The following is a 22,373-nucleotide window of genomic DNA, read 5'->3' as shown; positions in this document are numbered from 1 at the left end:
TTCTGTTTTTGACGTCAACGATTTCAAAGATCACGCGACCAACTTGTTCCCCCCACCCTTGACATCTACATGACACATAACAACAATCACGTGACTATATTAGTGCACCCCTTGACACCTCCATGACACATACCAAGATTGATTGTTATATGTTTCGTTTATGAGATATGGATATTTTTGTTCTTAATAAAATGGGAATTTTTTTTCTTTTAGTGACGTCATCGATGACGTCACAAATCACGTGACCATAATTCTGCTTCCCCCTTGACACAAAAATGACACCTGCCAAGTTTGGTCTTTCTTTAAAGATATATGATTTTTTTTGCTTTTTAATTACGTTTTTTTTATTTAAGTGAGGTCATCGATGACGTCACACAAAAGGTGACCATATTGCTGCATCCCCTTGACATGACACCTACCGTGTTTCGATGCCATACGATGTTTCCCTTCGTGAAATATAAATATTTTCATTTTCATGATGTCAGCATATATTTGCATCTAGTGACATCATCGATGACGTCACAATCACGTGACTACATTGATGCACCCCCTTGACACATACCAAGTTTGGTTGTCATACAACATTGCGTCACGAAAACTCGAGTCGATGGGTTACCAATATTTGTTACCATATTTGTTTTGTATACCACTTTTTCTAAGGTATGGGGCGCTACGTGGAAGCTCCGCTATAAAATAAAACACGATAAGACAACTCAAAACATGATTTATGGTTGATAGCGAGAAAGCAAAAAATATCAGTCATAAATGTTTGGTATACTTCATACTGTATTTGAAAATATACAACATGGTTTGATAGTTGCGTTCAGCATTGATTGTTATAGCAAGCATTCTGACATTAAGTTCGGTTTGGGAATTTAATTCCTCTTACAAACTACATTATCTAAAATGTTAGAAATAAGCACTTTCTACTATATTACGGCAAAGCAATATGGGAAGCGGGCAATCGAAGTAAATATTTTCTAGTTCAATATTATTTTAATTCTATTTCTAACGATGTTCGAGACCTGATACATGCGAATAAACCAATGACATACAGTAAGACAATAATACTAGACAAAAAATCAGATTATCCCCTAGCATATGACTTTTCACAATCTTGGAGTTGGCACTTTCGTCTGATTGGTGACATTGGTTTTCTAAAATGATGTGCAAGTTAAAAGTGAATAGGATAAATTACAAATACCTAACTAAGAGGAACACGTAATGCTAGGACTTAATAATCATCTAGACATTTCGCCTCTTCCTCCCCGTCCTCTCCCCCCTCGGGCGTATCCCCTTCCATGTGACACCCTCCCTCTACCACCCCCTTGTGTACCCCTCATCCCTCTACCACCCCTTTGTGCTCCCCTCTCCCCTCTACCACCCCCCTGTGCTCCCCTCTCCCCTCTACCACCCCCTTGTGCTCCCCTTTCCCCTCTACCACCCCCTTGTGTACCCCTCGTCCCTCTACCACCCCCTTGTGCCCCCCTCGTCCCTCTACCACCCCCTTGTGCTCCCCTCTCCCATCTACCAACCCCTTGTGCTCCCCTTTCCCCTCTACCACCCCCTTGTGTACCCCTCATCCCTCTACCACCCCACTGTGCTCCCCTCTCCCATCTACCACCCCCTTGTGCTCCCCTTTCCCCTCTACCACCCCCTTGTGTACCCCTCGTCCCTCTACCACCCCCTTGTGTACCCCTCGTCCCTCTTGTCTTTGCAAATTGATTCTCTCTTTTCCCTCTTGTCTTTGCGAAGACCTGTTGACGTTGCTCCCATTTGATTTGCTTTTTGCCGGCTCCATTGCGTTGCACCTCCTCACGGCCACCCGCAGAGTTATCAGAAGTCTCCAGCAGATGAGCGAACTGCACAGCATAGATGAAATGTTAGCAAATGCGAGCGAATTACAAGATGTACTGTTAGCAAATGGGCGAACTAAAAATGCACTATGAACGGATGATACATGATTTACGCAGGACGTGTGTTGACGAAAAAAAAATGTCATTAAGGCTGTAATCTACCTCGTCGGCGGATGCAAACAAGGAGCTGATGTCATTCCTGCAAAAGAATATAGGTATCATCATTACAAACACGATCGACAAAATCATCACTACCACTATCACTACCACCATCATAACCATCAGTACTACCACCACCACCACCATCACCACTACCATCACTACCACCATCACCACCACCATCACCACAACCATCACCACTACCATCACCACTACCATCACCACCACCATCACCACCACCATCACCACTACCATCACAATCACCACCATCACCACCACCACCACCACTACCACCATCACCATCACCATTACCATCACCACCACCAGCACCACTACCATCACTACCACCATCACCATCACCATTACCATCACCACCACCAGCACCACTACCATCACTACCACCAGCACCATCATCACCACCACCACCACCATCATCACTACCACCATCATCACCATTACCATCAATAACACAAACACGACCGCCGCAATCACAACAGCCACTACCACCTTAACTATGACCATTTTTAACCATCTCCCATTTTACGAAATCATACCCGCTTGTTTTCATCTTCTTGCTTTCATTATTTTGAGCTTTTTCGTCATCGGACTCGAACTCATCCGAGCTTATGTTATCAAGGAGTGCCTGGAATAAGACATGTTATCAAGGACAGCCAGTAAAAAGACATTTATTGAGTGTTATCGTGGACGGTGCTTATATTACCAAGCATAGCCTGTAATAAGACATGTATTGAGTTTTATCATGGACGGAGCTTATGTTACCAAGGATAACCTGTAATAAGACATTTATTGAGTGTTATCATGGGCGGAGCTTATGTTACCAAGGATACCCTGTAACAAGACATTTATTGAGTGTTATCATGGACGTATCTTATGTTACCAAGGATAGCCTGTAATAAGACATTTAGTGAGTGTTATCATGGACGGATCTTATGTTACCAAGGATAACCTGTAACAAGACATTTATTGAGTGTTATCATGGACGGATCTTATGCTACCAAGGATAACCTGTAACAAGACATTTATTGAGTGTTATCATGGACGGATCTTATGTTACCAAGGATAGCCTATAATAAGACATTTATTGAGTGTTATCATGGACGGAGCTTATGTTACCAAGGATAGCCTGTAACAAGACATTTATTGAGTGTTATCATGGACGGATCTTATGTTACCAAGGATAGCCTATAATAAGACATTTATTGAGTGTTATCATGGACGGAGCTTATGTTACCAAGGATAGCCTGTAACAAGACATTTATTGAGTGTTATCATGGACGGATCTTATGCTACCAAGGATAGCCTGTAATAAGACATTTATTGAGTGTTATCAAGGACGGATCTTATGTTACCAAGGATAGCCTATAATAAGACATTTATTGAGTGTTATCATGGACGGAGCTCATGTTACCAAGGATAGCCTGTAACAAGACATTTATTGAGTGTTATCATGGACGGATCTTATGCTACCAAGGATAGCCTGTAACAAGACATTTATTGAGTGTTATCATGGACGGATCTTATGCTACCAAGGATAGCCTGTAATAAGACATTTATTGAGTGTTACTATGGACGGAGCTTATGCTACCAAGCATAGCCTGTAATATACACATTTATTGAGTGTTACCATGGACGGAGCTTATGTTACCAAGGGTAGCCAGTAAGAAGACATTTATTGAGTGTTATCATGGACGGATCTTATGTTACCAAGGATAGTCTGTAATAAGACATTTATTGAGTGTTATCATGGACGGAGCTTATGTTACCAAGGACAGCCTATAATAAGACATTTATTGAGTGTTATCATGGACGGATCTTATGTTACCAAGGATAACCTGTAATAAGACATTTATTGAGTGTTACCATGGACGGAGCTTATGTTACCAAGGGTAGCCTATAATAAGACATTTATTGTGTGTTATCATGGACGGATCTTATGTTACCAAGGATAGCCTGTAATAAGACATTTATTGAGTGTTATCATGGACGGAGCTTATGTTATCAAGAATAACCTATAAGAAGACATTTATTGAGTGTTACCATGGACGGAGCTTATGTTACCAAGGGTAGCCTATAATAAGACATTTATTGAGTGTTATCATGGACGGATCTAATGTTACCAAGGATAGCCTATAATAAGACATTTATTGAGTGTTATCATGGACGGAGCTTATGTTACCAAGGATAGCCTGTAACAAGACATTTATTGAGTGTTATCATGGACGTATCTTATGTTACCAAGGATAGCCTATAATAAGACATTTATTGAGTGTTATCATGGACGGATCTTATGTTACCAAGGATAGCCTATAATAAGACATTTATTGAGTGTTATCATGGACGGATCTTATGTTACCAAGGATAGCCTATAATAAGACATTTATTGAGTGTTATCATGGACGGAGCTTATGTTACCAAGGATAGCCTGTAACAAGACATTTATTGAGTGTTATCATGGACGGATCTTATGCTACCAAGGATAGCCTGTAATAAGACATTTATTGAGTGTTATCAAGGACGGATCTTATGTTACCAAGGATAGCCTATAATAAGACATTTATTGAGTGTTATCATGGACGGAGCTCATGTTACCAAGGATAGCCTGTAACAAGACATTTATTGAGTGTTATCATGGACGGATCTTATGCTACCAAGGATAGCCTGTAACAAGACATTTATTGAGTGTTATCATGGACGGATCTTATGCTACCAAGGATAGCCTGTAATAAGACATTTATTGAGTGTTACTATGGACGGAGCTTATGCTACCAAGCATAGCCTGTAATATACACATTTATTGAGTGTTACCATAGACGGAGCTTATGTTACCAAGGGTAGCCAGTAAGAAGACATTTATTGAGTGTTATCATGGACGGATCTTATGTTACCAAGGATAGCCTGTAATAAGACATTTATTGAGTGTTATCATGGACGGAGCTTATGTTATCAAGAATAACCTATAAGAAGACATTTATTGAGTGTTACCATGGACGGAGCTTATGTTACCAAGGGTAGCCTATAATAAGACATTTATTGAGTGTTATCATGGACGGATCTTATGTTACCAAGGATAGCCTATAATAAGACATTTATTGAGTGTTATCATGGACGGAGCTTATGTTACCAAGGATAGCCTGTAACAAGACATTTATTGAGTGTTATCATGGACGTATCTTATGTTACCAAGGATAGCCTATAATAAGACATTTATGGAGTGTTATCATGGACGGATCTTATGTTACCAAGGATAGCCTATAATAAGACATTTATTGAGTGTTATCATGGACGGATCTTATGTTACCAAGGATAGCCTATAATAAGACATTTATTGAGTGTTATCATGGACGGAGCTTATGTTACCAAGGATAGCCTGTAACAAGACATTTATTGAGTGTTATCATGGACGGATCTTATGCTACCAAGGATAGCCTGTAATAAGACATTTATTGAGTGTTATCAAGGACGGATCTTATGTTACCAAGGATAGCCTATAATAAGACATTTATTGAGTGTTATCATGGACGGAGCTCATGTTACCAAGGATAGCCTGTAACAAGACATTTATTGAGTGTTATCATGGACGGATCTTATGCTACCAAGGATAGCCTGTAACAAGACATTTATTGAGTGTTATCATGGACGGATCTTATGCTACCAAGGATAGCCTGTAATAAGACATTTATTGAGTGTTACTATGGACGGAGCTTATGCTACCAAGCATAGCCTGTAATATACACATTTATTGAGTGTTACCATGGACGGAGCTTATGTTACCAAGGGTAGCCAGTAAGAAGACATTTATTGAGTGTTATCATGGACGGATCTTATGTTACCAAGGATAGTCTGTAATAAGACATTTATTGAGTGTTATCATGGACGGAGCTTATGTTACCAAGGATAGCCTATAATAAGACATTTATTGAGTGTTATCATGGACGGATCTTATGTTACCAAGGATAACCTGTAATAAGACATTTATTGAGTGTTACCATGGACGGAGCTTATGTTACCAAGGGTAGCCTATAATAAGACATTTATTGAGTGTTATCATGGACGGATCTTATGTTACCAAGGATAGCCTGTAATAAGACATTTATTGAGTGTTATCATGGACGGAGCTTATGTTATCAAGAATAACCTATAAGAAGACATTTATTGAGTGTTACCATGGACGGAGCTTATGTTACCAAGGGCAGCCTATAATAAGACATTTATTGAGTGTTACCATGGACGGAGCTTATGTTACCAAGGATAGCCTGTAATAAGACATTTATTGAGTGTTATCATGGACGGATCTTATGTTATCAAGGATAGCCTATAATAAGACATTTATTGAGTGTTACCATGGACGGAGCTTAAGCTACCAAGCATAGCCTGTAATATACACATTTATTGAGTGTTACCATGGACGGAGCTTATGTTACCAAGGGTAGCCAGTAAGAAGACATTTATTGAGTGTTATCATGGACGGATCTTATGTTACCAAGGATAGTCTGTAATAAGACATTTATTGAGTGTTATCATGGACGGAGCTTATGTTACCAAGGATAGCCTATAATAAGACATTTATTGAGTGTTATCATGGACGGATCTTATGTTACCAAGGATAACCTGTAATAAGACATTTATTGAGTGTTACCATGGACGGAGCTTATGTTACCAAGGGTAGCCTATAATAAGACATTTATTGAGTGTTATCATGGACGGATCTTATGTTACCAAGGATAGCCTGTAATAAGACATTTATTGAGTGTTATCATGGACGGAGCTTATGTTATCAAGAATAACCTATAAGAAGACATTTATTGAGTGTTACCATGGACGGAGCTTATGTTACCAAGGGTAGCCTATAATAAGACATTTATTGAGTGTTATCATGGACGGATCTAATGTTACCAAGGATAGCCTATAATAAGACATTTATTGAGTGTTATCATGGACGGAGCTTATGTTACCAAGGATAGCCTGTAACAAGACATTTATTGAGTGTTATCATGGACGTATCTTATGTTACCAAGGATAGCCTATAATAAGACATTTATTGAGTGTTATCATGGACGGATCTTATGTTACCAAGGATAGCCTATAATAAGACATTTATTGAGTGTTATCATGGACGGATCTTATGTTACCAAGGATAGCCTATAATAAGACATTTATTGAGTGTTATCATGGACGGAGCTTATGTTACCAAGGATAGCCTGTAACAAGACATTTATTGAGTGTTATCATGGACGGATCTTATGCTACCAAGGATAGCCTGTAATAAGACATTTATTGAGTGTTATCAAGGACGGATCTTATGTTACCAAGGATAGCCTATAATAAGACATTTATTGAGTGTTATCATGGACGGAGCTCATGTTACCAAGGATAGCCTGTAACAAGACATTTATTGAGTGTTATCATGGACGGATCTTATGCTACCAAGGATAGCCTGTAACAAGACATTTATTGAGTGTTATCATGGACGGATCTTATGCTACCAAGGATAGCCTGTAATAAGACATTTATTGAGTGTTACTATGGACGGAGCTTATGCTACCAAGCATAGCCTGTAATATACACATTTATTGAGTGTTACCATAGACGGAGCTTATGTTACCAAGGGTAGCCAGTAAGAAGACATTTATTGAGTGTTATCATGGACGGATCTTATGTTACCAAGGATAGCCTGTAATAAGACATTTATTGAGTGTTATCATGGACGGAGCTTATGTTATCAAGAATAACCTATAAGAAGACATTTATTGAGTGTTACCATGGACGGAGCTTATGTTACCAAGGGTAGCCTATAATAAGACATTTATTGAGTGTTATCATGGACGGATCTTATGTTACCAAGGATAGCCTATAATAAGACATTTATTGAGTGTTATCATGGACGGAGCTCATGTTACCAAGGATAGCCTGTAACAAGACATTTATTGAGTGTTATCATGGACGTATCTTATGTTACCAAGGATAGCCTATAATAAGACATTTATTGAGTGTTATCATGGACGGATCTTATGTTACCAAGGATAGCCTATAATAAGACATTTATTGAGTGTTATCATGGACGGATCTTATGTTACCAAGGATAGCCTATAATAAGACATTTATTGAGTGTTATCATGGACGGAGCTTATGTTACCAAGGATAGCCTGTAACAAGACATTTATTGAGTGTTATCATGGACGGATCTTATGCTACCAAGGATAGCCTGTAATAAGACATTTATTGAGTGTTATCAAGGACGGATCTTATGTTACCAAGGATAGCCTATAATAAGACATTTATTGAGTGTTATCATGGACGGAGCTCATGTTACCAAGGATAGCCTGTAACAAGACATTTATTGAGTGTTATCATGGACGGATCTTATGCTACCAAGGATAGCCTGTAACAAGACATTTATTGAGTGTTATCATGGACGGATCTTATGCTACCAAGGATAGCCTGTAATAAGACATTTATTGAGTGTTACTATGGACGGAGCTTATGCTACCAAGCATAGCCTGTAATATACACATTTATTGAGTGTTACCATGGACGGAGCTTATGTTACCAAGGGTAGCCAGTAAGAAGACATTTATTGAGTGTTATCATGGACGGATCTTATGTTACCAAGGATAGTCTGTAATAAGACATTTATTGAGTGTTATCATGGACGGAGCTTATGTTACCAAGGATAGCCTATAATAAGACATTTATTGAGTGTTATCATGGACGGATCTTATGTTACCAAGGATAACCTGTAATAAGACATTTATTGAGTGTTACCATGGACGGAGCTTATGTTACCAAGGGTAGCCTATAATAAGACATTTATTGAGTGTTATCATGGACGGATCTTATGTTACCAAGGATAGCCTGTAATAAGACATTTATTGAGTGTTATCATGGACGGAGCTTATGTTATCAAGAATAACCTATAAGAAGACATTTATTGAGTGTTACCATGGACGGAGCTTATGTTACCAAGGGCAGCCTATAATAAGACATTTATTGAGTGTTACCATGGACGGAGCTTATGTTACCAAGGATAGCCTGTAATAAGACATTTATTGAGTGTTATCATGGACGGATCTTATGTTATCAAGGATAGCCTATAATAAGACATTTATTGAGTGTTACCATGGACGGAGCTTGTTACCAAGGATAACCTGTAATAAGACATTTATTGAGTGTTATCATGGACGGAGCTCATGTTACCAAGGATAACCTGTAATAAGACATTTATTGAGTGTTATCATGGACGGAGCTTATGTTACCAAGCATAGCCTGTACTAAGACATTTATTGAGTGTTATCATGGACGGATCTTATGTTACCAAGGATAACCTGTAACAAGACATTTATTGAGTGTTATCATGGACGGATCTTATGTTACCAAGGATAGCCTGTAATAAGACATTTATTGAGTGTTATCATGGACGGATCTTATGTTACCAAGGATAGCCTATAATAAGACATTTATTGAGTGTTATCATGGACGGAGCTTATGTTACCAAGGATAGCCTATAATAAGACATTTATTGAGTGTTATCATGGACGGATCTTATGTTACCAAGGATAACCTGTAACAAGACATTTATTGAGTGTTATCATGGACGGATCTTATGTTACCAAGGATAGCCTGTAATAAGACATTTATTGAGTGTTATCATGGACGGAGCTCATGTTACCAAGGATAGCCTGTAACAAGACATTTATTGAGTGTTATCATGGACGTATCTTATGTTACCAAGGATAGCCTATAATAAGACATTTATTGAGTGTTATCATGGACGGATCTTATGTTACCAAGGATAGCCTATAATAAGACATTTATTGAGTGTTATCATGGACGGATCTTATGTTACCAAGGATAGCCTATAATAAGACATTTATTGAGTGTTATCATGGACGGAGCTTATGTTACCAAGGATAGCCTGTAACAAGACATTTATTGAGTGTTATCATGGACGGATCTTATGCTACCAAGGATAGCCTGTAATAAGACATTTATTGAGTGTTATCAAGGACGGATCTTATGTTACCAAGGATAGCCTATAATAAGACATTTATTGAGTGTTATCATGGACGGAGCTCATGTTACCAAGGATAGCCTGTAACAAGACATTTATTGAGTGTTATCATGGACGGATCTTATGCTACCAAGGATAGCCTGTAACAAGACATTTATTGAGTGTTATCATGGACGGATCTTATGCTACCAAGGATAGCCTGTAATAAGACATTTATTGAGTGTTACTATGGACGGAGCTTATGCTACCAAGCATAGCCTGTAATATACACATTTATTGAGTGTTACCATGGACGGAGCTTATGTTACCAAGGGTAGCCAGTAAGAAGACATTTATTGAGTGTTATCATGGACGGATCTTATGTTACCAAGGATAGTCTGTAATAAGACATTTATTGAGTGTTATCATGGACGGAGCTTATGTTACCAAGGATAGCCTATAATAAGACATTTATTGAGTGTTATCATGGACGGATCTTATGTTACCAAGGATAACCTGTAATAAGACATTTATTGAGTGTTACCATGGACGGAGCTTATGTTACCAAGGGTAGCCTATAATAAGACATTTATTGAGTGTTATCATGGACGGATCTTATGTTACCAAGGATAGCCTGTAATAAGACATTTATTGAGTGTTATCATGGACGGAGCTTATGTTATCAAGAATAACCTATAAGAAGACATTTATTGAGTGTTACCATGGACGGAGCTTATGTTACCAAGGGCAGCCTATAATAAGACATTTATTGAGTGTTACCATGGACGGAGCTTATGTTACCAAGGATAGCCTGTAATAAGACATTTATTGAGTGTTATCATGGACGGATCTTATGTTATCAAGGATAGCCTATAATAAGACATTTATTGAGTGTTACCATGGACGGAGCTTGTTACCAAGGATAACCTGTAATAAGACATTTATTGAGTGTTATCATGGACGGAGCTCATGTTACCAAGGATAACCTGTAATAAGACATTTATTGAGTGTTATCATGGACGGAGCTTATGTTACCAAGCATAGCCTGTACTAAGACATTTATTGAGTGTTATCATGGACGGATCTTATGTTACCAAGGATAACCTGTAACAAGACATTTATTGAGTGTTATCATGGACGGATCTTATGTTACCAAGGATAGCCTGTAATAAGACATTTATTGAGTGTTATCATGGACGGATCTTATGTTACCAAGGATAGCCTATAATAAGACATTTATTGAGTGTTATCATGGACGGAGCTTATGTTACCAAGGATAGCCTATAATAAGACATTTATTGAGTGTTATCATGGACGGATCTTATGTTACCAAGGATAACCTGTAACAAGACATTTATTGAGTGTTATCATGGACGGATCTTATGTTACCAAGGATAGCCTGTAATAAGACATTTATTGAGTGTTATCATGGACGGATCTTATGTTACCAAGGATAGCCTGTAATAAGACATTTATTGAGTGTTATCATGGACGGATCTTATGTTACCAAGGATAGCCTATAATAAGACATTTATTGAGTGTTATCATGGACGGATCTTATGTTACCAAGGATAGCCTGTAATAAGACATTTATTGAGTGTTATCATGGACGGATCTTATGTTACCAAGGATAACCTGTAATAAGACATTTATTGAGTGTTATCATGGACGGAGCTTATGTTACCAAGCATAGCCTGTACTAAGACATTTATTGAGTGTTATCATGGACGGATCTTATGTTACCAAGGATAGCCTGTAATAAGACATTTATTGAGTGTTATCATGGACGGATCTTATGTTACCAAGGATAGCCTATAATAAGACATTTATTGAGTGTTATCATGGACGGAGCTTATGTTACCAAGGATAGCCTGTAACAAGACATTTATTGAGTGTTATCATGGACGGAGCTTATGTTACCAAGGATAGCCTGTAACAAGACATTTTTTGAGTGTTATCATGGACGGATCTTATGCTACCAAGGATAGCCTGTAATAAGACATTTATTGAGTGTTATCAAGGACGGATCTTATGTTACCAAGGATAGCCTATAATAAGACATTTATTGAGTGTTATCATGGACGGAGCTCATGTTACCAAGGATAGCCTGTAACAAGACATTTATTGAGTGTTATCATGGACGGATCTTATGCTACCAAGGATAGCCTGTAACAAGACATTTATTGAGTGTTATCATGGACGGATCTTATGTTACCAAGAAATAGCCTATAATAAGACATTTATTGAGTGTTATCATGGACGGAGCTTATGTTACCAAGGATAGCCTGTAACAAGACATTTATTGAGTGTTATCATGGACGGATCTTATGCTACCAAGGATAGCCTGTAACAAGACATTTATTGAGTGTTATCATGGACGGATCTTATGTTACCAAGGATAACCTGTAACAAGACATTTATTGAGTGTTATCATGGACGGATCTTATGTTACCAAGGATAGCCTGTAACAAAACAATTATTGAGTGTTATCATGGACGGATCTTATGCTACCAAGGATAACCTGTAATAAGACATTTATTGAGTGTTATCATGGGCGGAGCTTATGTTACCAAGGATAGCCTATAATAAGACATTTAGAGTGTTATCATGGACGGAGCTTATGTTACCAAGGATAGCCTGTAACAAGACATTTATTGAGTGTTATCATGGACGGATCTTATGCTACCAAGGATAACCTGTAACAAGACATTTATTGAGTGTTATCATGGACGGATCTTATGTTATCAAGGATAGCCTGTAATAAGACATTTATTGAGTGTTACCATGGACAAATCTTATGTTACCAAGGATAGCCTACAATAAGACATTTATTGAGTGTTATCATGGACGGATCTTATGTTACCAAGGATAGCCTGTAATAAGATATTTATTGAGTGTTACCATGGACGGAGCTTATGTTACCAAAGATAGCCTATAATAAGACATTTATTGAGTGTTATCATGGACGGATCTTATGTTACCAAGGATAGCCTGTAATAAGACATTTATTGAGTGTTATCATGAGGGGAGTTTATGTTACCAAGGATAGCCTGTAATAAGACATTTATTGAGTGTTACCATGGACGGATCTTATGTTACCAAGGATAGCCTGTAATAAGACATTTATTGAGTGTTATCATGGACGGAGCTTATGTTACTAAGGATAACCTGTAACAAGACATTTATTGAGTGTTATCAAGGGCGGAGCTTATGTTACCAAGGATAACCTATAATAAGACATTTATTGAGTGTTATCATGGACGGATCTTATGTTACCAAGGATAGCCTGTAATAAGACATTTATTGAGTGTTATCATGGACGGATCTTATGTTACCAAGGATAACCTATAAGAAGACATTTATTGAGTGTTACCATGGACGGAGCTTATGTTACCAAGGATAGCCTGTAATACGACATTTATTGAGTGTTACCATGGACGGAGCTTATGTTACCAAGGGTAGCCTGTAATAAGACATTTATTGAGTGTTATCATGGACGGATCTTATGTTACCAAGGATAGCCTGTAATACGACATTTATTGAGTGTTATCATGGACGGATCTTATGTTACCAAGGATAACCTATAAGAAGACATTTATTGAGTGTTACCATGGACGGAGCTTATGTTACCAAAAATAACCTGTAATAAGACATTTATTGAGTGTTACCATGGACGGAGCTTATGTTGCCAAGGATAGCCTGTAATAAGACATTTATTGAGTGTTATCATGGACGGATCTTATGTTACCAAGGATAACCTATAAGAAGACATTTATTGAGTGTTACCATAGACGGAGCTTATGTTACCAAGGATAACTTGTAACAAGACATTTATTGAATGTTATCATGGACGGAGCTTATGTTACCAAGGATAGCCTGTAATAAGACATTTATTGAGTGTTATCATGGACGGAGCTTATGTTACCAAGGATAGCCTATAATAAGACATTTATTGAGTGTTATCATGGACCTATCTTATGTTACCAAGGATAGCCTGTAATAAGACATTTATTGAGTGTTATCATGGACCTATCTTATGTTACCAAGGATAGCCTATAATAAGGCATTTATTGAGTGTTATTATGGACGGAGCTTATGTTACCAAGGGTAGCCTGTAATAAGACATTTATTGAGTGTTATCATGGACGGATCTTATGTTACCAAGGATAGCCTGTAATAAGACATTTATTGAGTGTTACCATGGACACAGCTTATGCTACCAAGCATAGCCTGTAATATACACATTTATTGAGTGTTACCATGGACGGAGCTTATGTTACCAAGGGTAGCCAGTAAGAAGACATTTATTGAGTGTTATCATGGACGGATCTTATGTTACCAAGGATAGTCTGTAATAAGACATTTATTGAGTGTTATCATGGACGGAGCTTATGTTTGTCCAAGGATAGCCTATAATAAGACATTTATTGAGTGTTATCATGGACGGATCTTATGTTACCAAGGATAACCTGTAATAAGACATTTATTGAGTGTTACCATGGACGGAGCTTATGTTACCAAGGGTAGCCTATAATAAGACATTTATTGAGTGTTATCATGGACGGAGCTTATGTTATCAAGGATAACCTGTAATAAGACATTTATTGAGTGTTATCATGGACGGATCTTATGTTATCAAGGATAGCCTATAATAAGACATTTATTGAGTGTTATCATGGACGGAGCTTATGTTACCAAGGATAGCCTGTAATAAGACATTTATTGAGTGTTATCATGGACGGATCTTATGTTACCAAGGATAACCTGTAATAAGACATTTATTGAGTGTTATCATGGACGGAGCTTATGTTACCAAGCATAGCCTGTACTAAGACATTTATTGAGTGTTATCATGGACGGATCTTATGTTACCAAGGATAGCCTGTAATAAGACATTTATTGAGTGTTATCATGGACGGATCTTATGCTACCAAGGATAGCATGTAATAAGACATTTATTGAGTGTTACCATGGACGGATCTTATGTTAGCAAGGATAGCCTGTAATAAGACATTTATTGAGTGTTATCATGGACGGATCTTATGTTACCAAGGATAGCCTGTAATAAGACATTTATTGAGTGTTATCATGGACGTATCTTATGTTACCAAGGATAGCCTGTAATACGACATTTATTGAGTGTTATCATGGAAGGATCTTATGTTACCAAGCATAGCCTGTAATAAGACATTTATTGAGTGTTATCATGGAAGGACCTTATGTTACCAAGGATAGCCTGTAATACGACATTTATTGAGTGTTATCATGGAAGGATCTTATGTTACCAAGCATAACCTGTAATAAGACATTTATTGAGTGTTATCATGGAAGGATCTTATGTTACCAAGCATAGCCTGTAATAAGACATTTATTGAGTGTTATCATGATCGGATCTTATGTTACCAAGGACAGTCTGTAATAAGACATTTATTGAGTGTTATCATGGACAGATCTTATGTTACCAAGGATAACCTTTAATACGACATTTATTGAGTGTTATCATGGACGTATCTTATGTTACCAAGGATAGCCTGTAATAAGACATTTATTGAGTGTTACCATGGACGGAGCTTATGTTACCAAGGGTAGCCTGTAGTACGACATTTATTGAGTGTTATCATGGAAGGATCTTATGTTACCAAGCATAGCCTGTAATAAGACATTTATTGAGTGTTATCATGGAAGGACCTTATGTTACCAAGGATAGCCTGTAATACGACATTTATTGAGTGTTATCATGGAAGGATCTTATGTTACCAAGCATAACCTGTAATAAGACATTTATTGAGTGTTATCATGGAAGGATCTTATGTTACCAAGCATAGCCTGTAATAAGACATTTATTGAGTGTTATCATGATCGGATCTTATGTTACCAAGGACAGTCTGTAATAAGACATTTATTGAGTGTTATCATGGACAGATCTTATGTTACCAAGGATAACCTTTAATACGACATTTATTGAGTGTTATCATGGACGTATCTTATGTTACCAAGGATAGCCTGTAATAAGACATTTATTGAGTGTTACCATGGACGGAGCTTATGTTACCAAGGGTAGCCTGTAGTACGACATTTATTGAGTGTTATCATGGACGGATCTTATGTTACCAAGGATAGCCTGTAACAAGACATTTATTGAGTGTTATCATGGACGTATCTTATGTTACCAAGGATAGCCTGTAATACGGCATTTATTGAGTGTTATCATGGACGGAGCTTATGTTACCAAGGATAGCCTGTAACAAGACATTTATTGAGTGTTATCATGGACGTATCTTATGTTACCAAGGATAGCCTATAATAAGACATTTATTGAGTGTTATCATGGAAGGATCTTATGTTACCAAGCATAGCCTGTAATAAGACATTTATTGAGTGTTACCATGGACGGATCTTATGTTACCAAGGATAGCCTGTAATAAGACATTTATTGAGTGTTATCATGGACGGATCTTATGTTACCAAGGATAGCCTGTAATAAGACATTTATTGAGTGTTATCATGGACGTATCTTATGTTACCAAGGATAGCCTGTAATACGACATTTATTGAGTGTTATCATGGACGGATCTTATGTTACCAAGGATAGCCTGTAATAAGACATTTATTGAGTGTTATCATGGACGGATCTTATGTTACCAAGGATAGCCTGTAAAAAGACATTTATTGAGTGTTATCATGGACAGAAATTATGTTACTTTTAAGTAACATATCTTAAAAGATAGCCTGTAATAAGACATTCAGCTTTGAGAGATATATACCTTTTCATAGTCCCGGTCGGTCAACTTTCTTTTCGGATCAGGAGGTTCTGTAAAAGCGGAAAAAAAAATAAGGATTGCATACATTGCATTGATCCTATTCTTATATATGAAGGGAATTCTTATCTGCTCAGAGGGATCTGTCATCTTATATAAGATGGGAATGCTTATCTGCACAGAGGGGTCTGTCATCTTATATATGATGGGAATGCTTATCTGCACAGAGGGATCTGTCATCTTATATATGATGGGAATGCTTATCTGCACAGAGGGATCTGTCATCTTATATATGATGGGAATGCTTATCTGCACAGAGGGGTCTGTCATCTTATATATGATGGGATTCCCATCATATATAAGATGACAGACCCCTCTGTGCAGATAAGCATTCCCGGAATGCTTATCTGCACAGAGGGGTCTGTCATCTTATATATGATGGGAATGCTTATCTGCACAGAGGGATCTGTCATCTTATATATGATGGGAATGCTTATCTGCACAGAGGGATCTGTCATCTTATATATGATGGGATTTCTTATCTGCACAGAGGGGTCTGTCATCTTATATATGATGGGAATGCTTATCTGCACAGAGGGGTCTGTCATCTTATATATGATGGGAATGCTTATCTGCACAGAGGGATCTGTCATCTTATATATGATGGGAATTCTTATCTGCACAGAGGGGTCTGTCATCTTATATATGATGGGAATGCTTATCTGCACAGAGGGATCTGTCATCTTATATATGATGGGAATGCTTATCTGCACAGAGGGGTCTGTCATCTTATATATGATGGGAATGCTTATCTGCACAGAGGGGTCTGTCATCTTGCTCTTGAGCATCAATCAAATTTTCCGTTAAAACATTTTTGTAGCTGTTAAAATCTAAGAGGGTCGTTTTATTTAAGCGCAAAAACCATCAAATTGGTGTTTAAATCTATGGGGTAAATTTATTTCCGCCGTTTATTCAACCGGAAGTAAAATTGCAATCGCATAAAGATTAACTTTTAGGCCGAAATGGACAAAAAGATCCCAAAATTCGTAAATTTACGCCAGGATTTATATCAAATATCGATAAAATAATTTGTTTGATACTAGGGGCTTTAACACACACCTTCTTCCTCGTCTTCGGCTTCCATGTCTTCATAGTCAAATTCTGAGAGAACAAGTTAATTGCAATATGGGACGTAAGAGCAATATTTAGATATTTATGTTCTGACCAAAGCTCCATTTCAGTTCTACTGGTATGACCAATTTATCACATCCACTATTTATGTTTGTTCGAGAAAAATTCCTCTACAAACCTTCTGCCTCGCTGTCATCATTCAGCTCGTCTCCGCTGTCTGTACCGCTACTTCCATCATCAGATTTCTTTTCCTTTTTGGTTTTTTTTAGTTCTCTACACAGCAAAAACGAAAGTAAAATCAGTAAGTAAAATGCTTGAATTAAAGCTCCCCTTGGCCTTTTAATCTTAAAATTAGCCCTTTCTGACGAACTTTTTGACAAATCTACAGAGTCTACACAAACACACACCTTCTACAGCTAAATAATAGTTAAATGCTGGAAATACCCCATTGCGACATGCAAGAAGACTTCAACGTGTACCATCCCCTTTTTGCGAATTGCAATGCATTTTTTGTGTTGCAAGTTGCAAGAAAAGTAGAATTGTTTTTTTACTCACCTGGCAAAGTCAAAATGCACGTTACCACTCATGTCGTTACTGTCGTCTAGAAGAATTGAACAGAGGAGCGCATAACAGTGGTGCTTCAAGACTACCCGGGGGAGGGGGGGGCCTGCTTAAAAGTAAACGGCGGGGGGGGGGGGGGGTGATCATCCTATCGTTTAGGTGGCACCTTTTCAGGTGTAACTCCAAATAAATAAAATAAAAAATGAATAAATATGTACAGATTTATGTAATGGTACCTTTTTATCTGTCAGTTTTTTACACATTTTTATTAACTAGCGATGTCTTTATACAAGGCTCATTTAAACGCACTTTCTCTTTTTGCGTTTTGTCCAGACAAATTGTGTTATATCTTATTTGATAGTAAGGCTAGAGAGGTAGAAGTTAAAGAGTGTGGATGACATCATCCACCCCTGTTTCACTCCTGCGAAACATGTGAATGATATAAATAGAAAGGTTGCACCTTACCTTTGTCGAAGTCATTCAAGTCATTCTCACTTTTCTTTTTTTTGGATTCTTCCTCGTGGGCTTTAGTCTTGAAATACCTACACAACATAAAAGCAGGGTTCGTATGAAATATCTGTAAAATACAGTGGTATGGTCATGATAATCTTTTGTACTTTACCTATAGAAAAACACTTCATCCTCTCGTATGTCCTTTTCTTCCTTGTTCAGATACATTTTTGAGTTAACTGTAGCACAAATGAACTTTCAGTTAGATGGATACATTCTTTACTGTGGGACAGATAACGTTTTAATAAAAGTTTACTGTGGGCATAGTTAGTAGAGGTACTAACAATGTAACAAAGATGCTGAATTATAAATAGGCGTTTGGTGTCAACTTGGTAAATGTAAAACATTTCTTCACCTGGTTCTTCTAGTAGTCGCAATGAGATATTCTTGGGCTGTAAAAGAGAAAATTTATTTTTAAGGTAAGATAGAATTATCTTTAGATCTCTTAACGATAAAATGTACAAGGTAAGGTAAGGTAAATTGGATATAGGATATGAGAAATGTCAGTACCTGCATCAGAGAACCACCATGGTCTAAGGAAAAAAAAAGTCCATGAAGAATAAAACAGAATTCATGTAATGCATGCAAGCATGTCCTCACACACCTTACCTTTTGCCTTTGTCTTGGGGTTTTTGTAAACAAAACGATCAAGGAACCTTGACAAGGAGAACAAACAAAGTGTTTTAATAAGAGGAAGACATGCAGGCAGAGATAGTCCATAGGCTGTAGCCATAGTGATCGTGTATGTAACAGGGGCTGCCACAAAGGAGAGGTTGAGTGTAGGGGTGGAGCGTAGAGTGTTATATAATATGTACCTCATAAGTGTGAAGTCTTGTAAAGGGTCTCCATTGTACTGAATGGGCTCTCCCTAATACAAACAAACAAATATTTATACATCTATTTCAAATGAGGTTGCACTCAGAGAATCCATGTGTCGTAACACGCAGTTTTCCATGGGTATCAAATAGATCAGCAAACAGGTCTGGGAAGCTTTCACATTCTTGTTTATGTGCCTGCGAACATTTGCATGGCTTTTATACGTTATTCGTGAATCATTGCAGGTTACGACACATGGATTCTGCAGTGCAGTCTTTTTTGAAATAGGTGTATACAATAACAACGTTGAACCTAATTCTGACAATTACCCTTGTCATTGAAATATTATTTTTATAGAAACCCAAACTTAATTTCCATCGATTGCCTGTGATCACCACTAACAGTAAAAGCTTGAGTTATCTTTCTCTATGAAAACATTTGCAAGACAAAATTTACCCAAACAACCATCTAGTCCTCACAAGAATGATTCTACATACTTGAATAGATTGAGCATTGCTATTTAATTGGTCTACCTTTTGAGTTTGAGACATTGACCAACTGACTGATTCCTCTTTTAAGTTAACACATTGCCCAATGACCGATTCACCTTTTGAGTTAACACATTGACCAATAAATGATTCACTTTTTGAGTTAACACATTGCCCAATGATTGATTTAACTTCTGAGTTAACACATTGCCCAATGAAAGATAACATTTAGAGATAATATGTTCCACAATGCGTGATTCACATTTTGAGAAAACATGAATGGCTGATGCACCTTCTGTAACAGGTTGGCGAAATGACTGACTGAGGGATGGTAGTGTCCAGATAACCCAGTCACCTCCCACAGACAAGATCTTTCCGCGTGGCAGTAGAGGGGATTCCTGTGCTTCATATCGTAGCGCTCAGGACATGGGGCACAAGGCTGTCTTGCACTTGGGCTTTCATCATCATCATCATCATTCGGTATATCAACGAAATGTTCTTCATCATCATTATCCTAGGAATACAACAGAATAAACCCATTCTCGAGGTAATAAAAAGGATAAAGCCTAAGCTTGGATTCCCTGACAAAAATTTTAATCCATCTGGGTGCAGACACACCACCTGTTTTGTTGTTGTTTCTAGATAAGTATTATTTAAAAAAAAAACTACGTACTATATTCTTGATGGCTCAAGTCAAGTCGAGTTACACTTAAAAACACCCTGTGACTAAGAAAATATATTTGAAGTTTTAATAGGTGCTTTAAAAACGCCCTTACCCCAACCCAAATCCAGGGTATGGGCCTGGCAAACAGGAACTAGCTAGACTGCATACTCTCCAGTCTGACCGAGATTTTGTACAGAATGTTGTGATTCTTATCTTTCAACTGGAAGGAGTTGTTATTGTTTATAGTATTCTATACTACCAATTATTATTAGCTAACCTCTGATTGCTCTATCAAACTCTTTATTCCTGGCTTGATTTTGAGTAACTGCAACAAGAAAAGATAAAATATGATCCAGTAATCATATAAATAAATGTTGTAGGAAGAGAAATAACATAATTAAATACACAGAAAAATGCCAATGAAAGTAGCAAACATCATAATCTTACTTCAGAAACAAGAAAAAGTGAACCACAGACAAGAGAAGGGTGTTGAGAACAGCACACTTGCAGTAATCTTTTCACAAATGCCTTCAAACACAAGGTAGAAAATATATGAATACCTTGTCCATAATGAAGAGAAAAGGCATTAAAACCAACAGACATGCAATGTAGCAGCCTTGACAATGGAATGGAACTGCTAATAATAACAATATCGTTCTGCAGGGTGTCTAAAAAGTTATGATAATTTAGTAAGATTTTAATCTTGAGAATAAAACAAAAACAAACATGCGAGCAAAAGTACAAAATGGATAGATAATGAAGACTATGAGTCATTTCTAGAAACCAAGATGATGACTCCAAAGTAGAAGGACAAACCTGTACAAATGGCAAATTCTCCCACAAAAACAAATACTTTTCTAAAAACATGTAAAACTGAACTCAAATAATTTGCCTTACCTTGACTCTAGCCAGTGATGTATCAGTCTTCATGGATTTAAATAGGATGTTTAAAAACATAGCCTGTTTGGAAGACGTGCAGAGATTTGGATCCAGCATCTTGGTGTAGAGGGCTTGGTAGAATCTATCGGAGACAGACTGCCTGTGGAACAAGAGATCAGGGACAAAGTGTTTGTGGAACAACAGATAAGAGACAGATTATCTGTGGAACAAGAGATCAGAGACATATCGTCCTTGGAAAAGAGATCAGAGACAAATTGTTTGTGGGACAATAGATCAGAGAGAAAATCTTTGAAACAAGACTGATTGTCTGTGGAACAAGAGATCAGACACAGATTGTGTTTGGTACAAAACATCAGAGGTAGATTGTCCGAATAACAAGAAATCAGAAACAGATTGTCTTTGGAACAAGACATCAGAGACAGATTGTCTGTGGAACAAGAAATCAGAGACAAGTTATCTGTGGAACAAAACACCAGAGACAGGTTATCTCTGGAACAAGAGATCAGAGACAGGTTATCTCTG

The 22,373-nt window shown here is 37.5% G+C and overlaps 1 protein-coding gene across 1 annotated transcript in view; it reads right to left on the bottom strand.

The window, feature by feature from the left end:
• Positions 1–1,109: 1,109 nt before the first annotated feature.
• The window catches only part of LOC5502437 (CCAAT/enhancer-binding protein zeta), a 28,245-nt gene continuing 6,981 nt past the window's right edge, over positions 1,110–22,373 (bottom strand). The window contains exons 17-34 of the mRNA XM_048730157.1: positions 21,849–21,990; positions 21,399–21,479; positions 21,229–21,276; positions 20,580–20,801; positions 19,799–19,851; positions 19,593–19,639; positions 19,494–19,516; positions 19,339–19,375; positions 19,096–19,162; positions 18,939–19,015; positions 18,468–18,513; positions 18,091–18,185; positions 17,901–17,942; positions 16,788–16,834; positions 2,570–2,658; positions 2,019–2,055; positions 1,536–1,862; positions 1,110–1,157 (exon numbers count right to left, since the gene is read on the bottom strand). Coding sequence (XP_048586114.1) covers positions 1,110–1,157; positions 1,536–1,862; positions 2,019–2,055; positions 2,570–2,658; positions 16,788–16,834; positions 17,901–17,942; positions 18,091–18,185; positions 18,468–18,513; positions 18,939–19,015; positions 19,096–19,162; positions 19,339–19,375; positions 19,494–19,516; positions 19,593–19,639; positions 19,799–19,851; positions 20,580–20,801; positions 21,229–21,276; positions 21,399–21,479; positions 21,849–21,990 — 1,528 coding nt within the window. The remainder of the gene's footprint in view (positions 1,158–1,535; positions 1,863–2,018; positions 2,056–2,569; positions 2,659–16,787; positions 16,835–17,900; positions 17,943–18,090; positions 18,186–18,467; positions 18,514–18,938; positions 19,016–19,095; positions 19,163–19,338; positions 19,376–19,493; positions 19,517–19,592; positions 19,640–19,798; positions 19,852–20,579; positions 20,802–21,228; positions 21,277–21,398; positions 21,480–21,848; positions 21,991–22,373) is intronic.

The sequence above is a fragment of the Nematostella vectensis genome, chromosome 7 (assembly GCF_932526225.1).
Source record: "Nematostella vectensis chromosome 7, jaNemVect1.1, whole genome shotgun sequence".
NCBI classification, from domain to species: Eukaryota; Metazoa; Cnidaria; class Anthozoa; order Actiniaria; family Edwardsiidae; genus Nematostella; species Nematostella vectensis.
The sequence above is the reverse complement of the archived record's forward strand: the minus strand, read 5'-3'. Positions and strand labels throughout refer to the sequence as shown.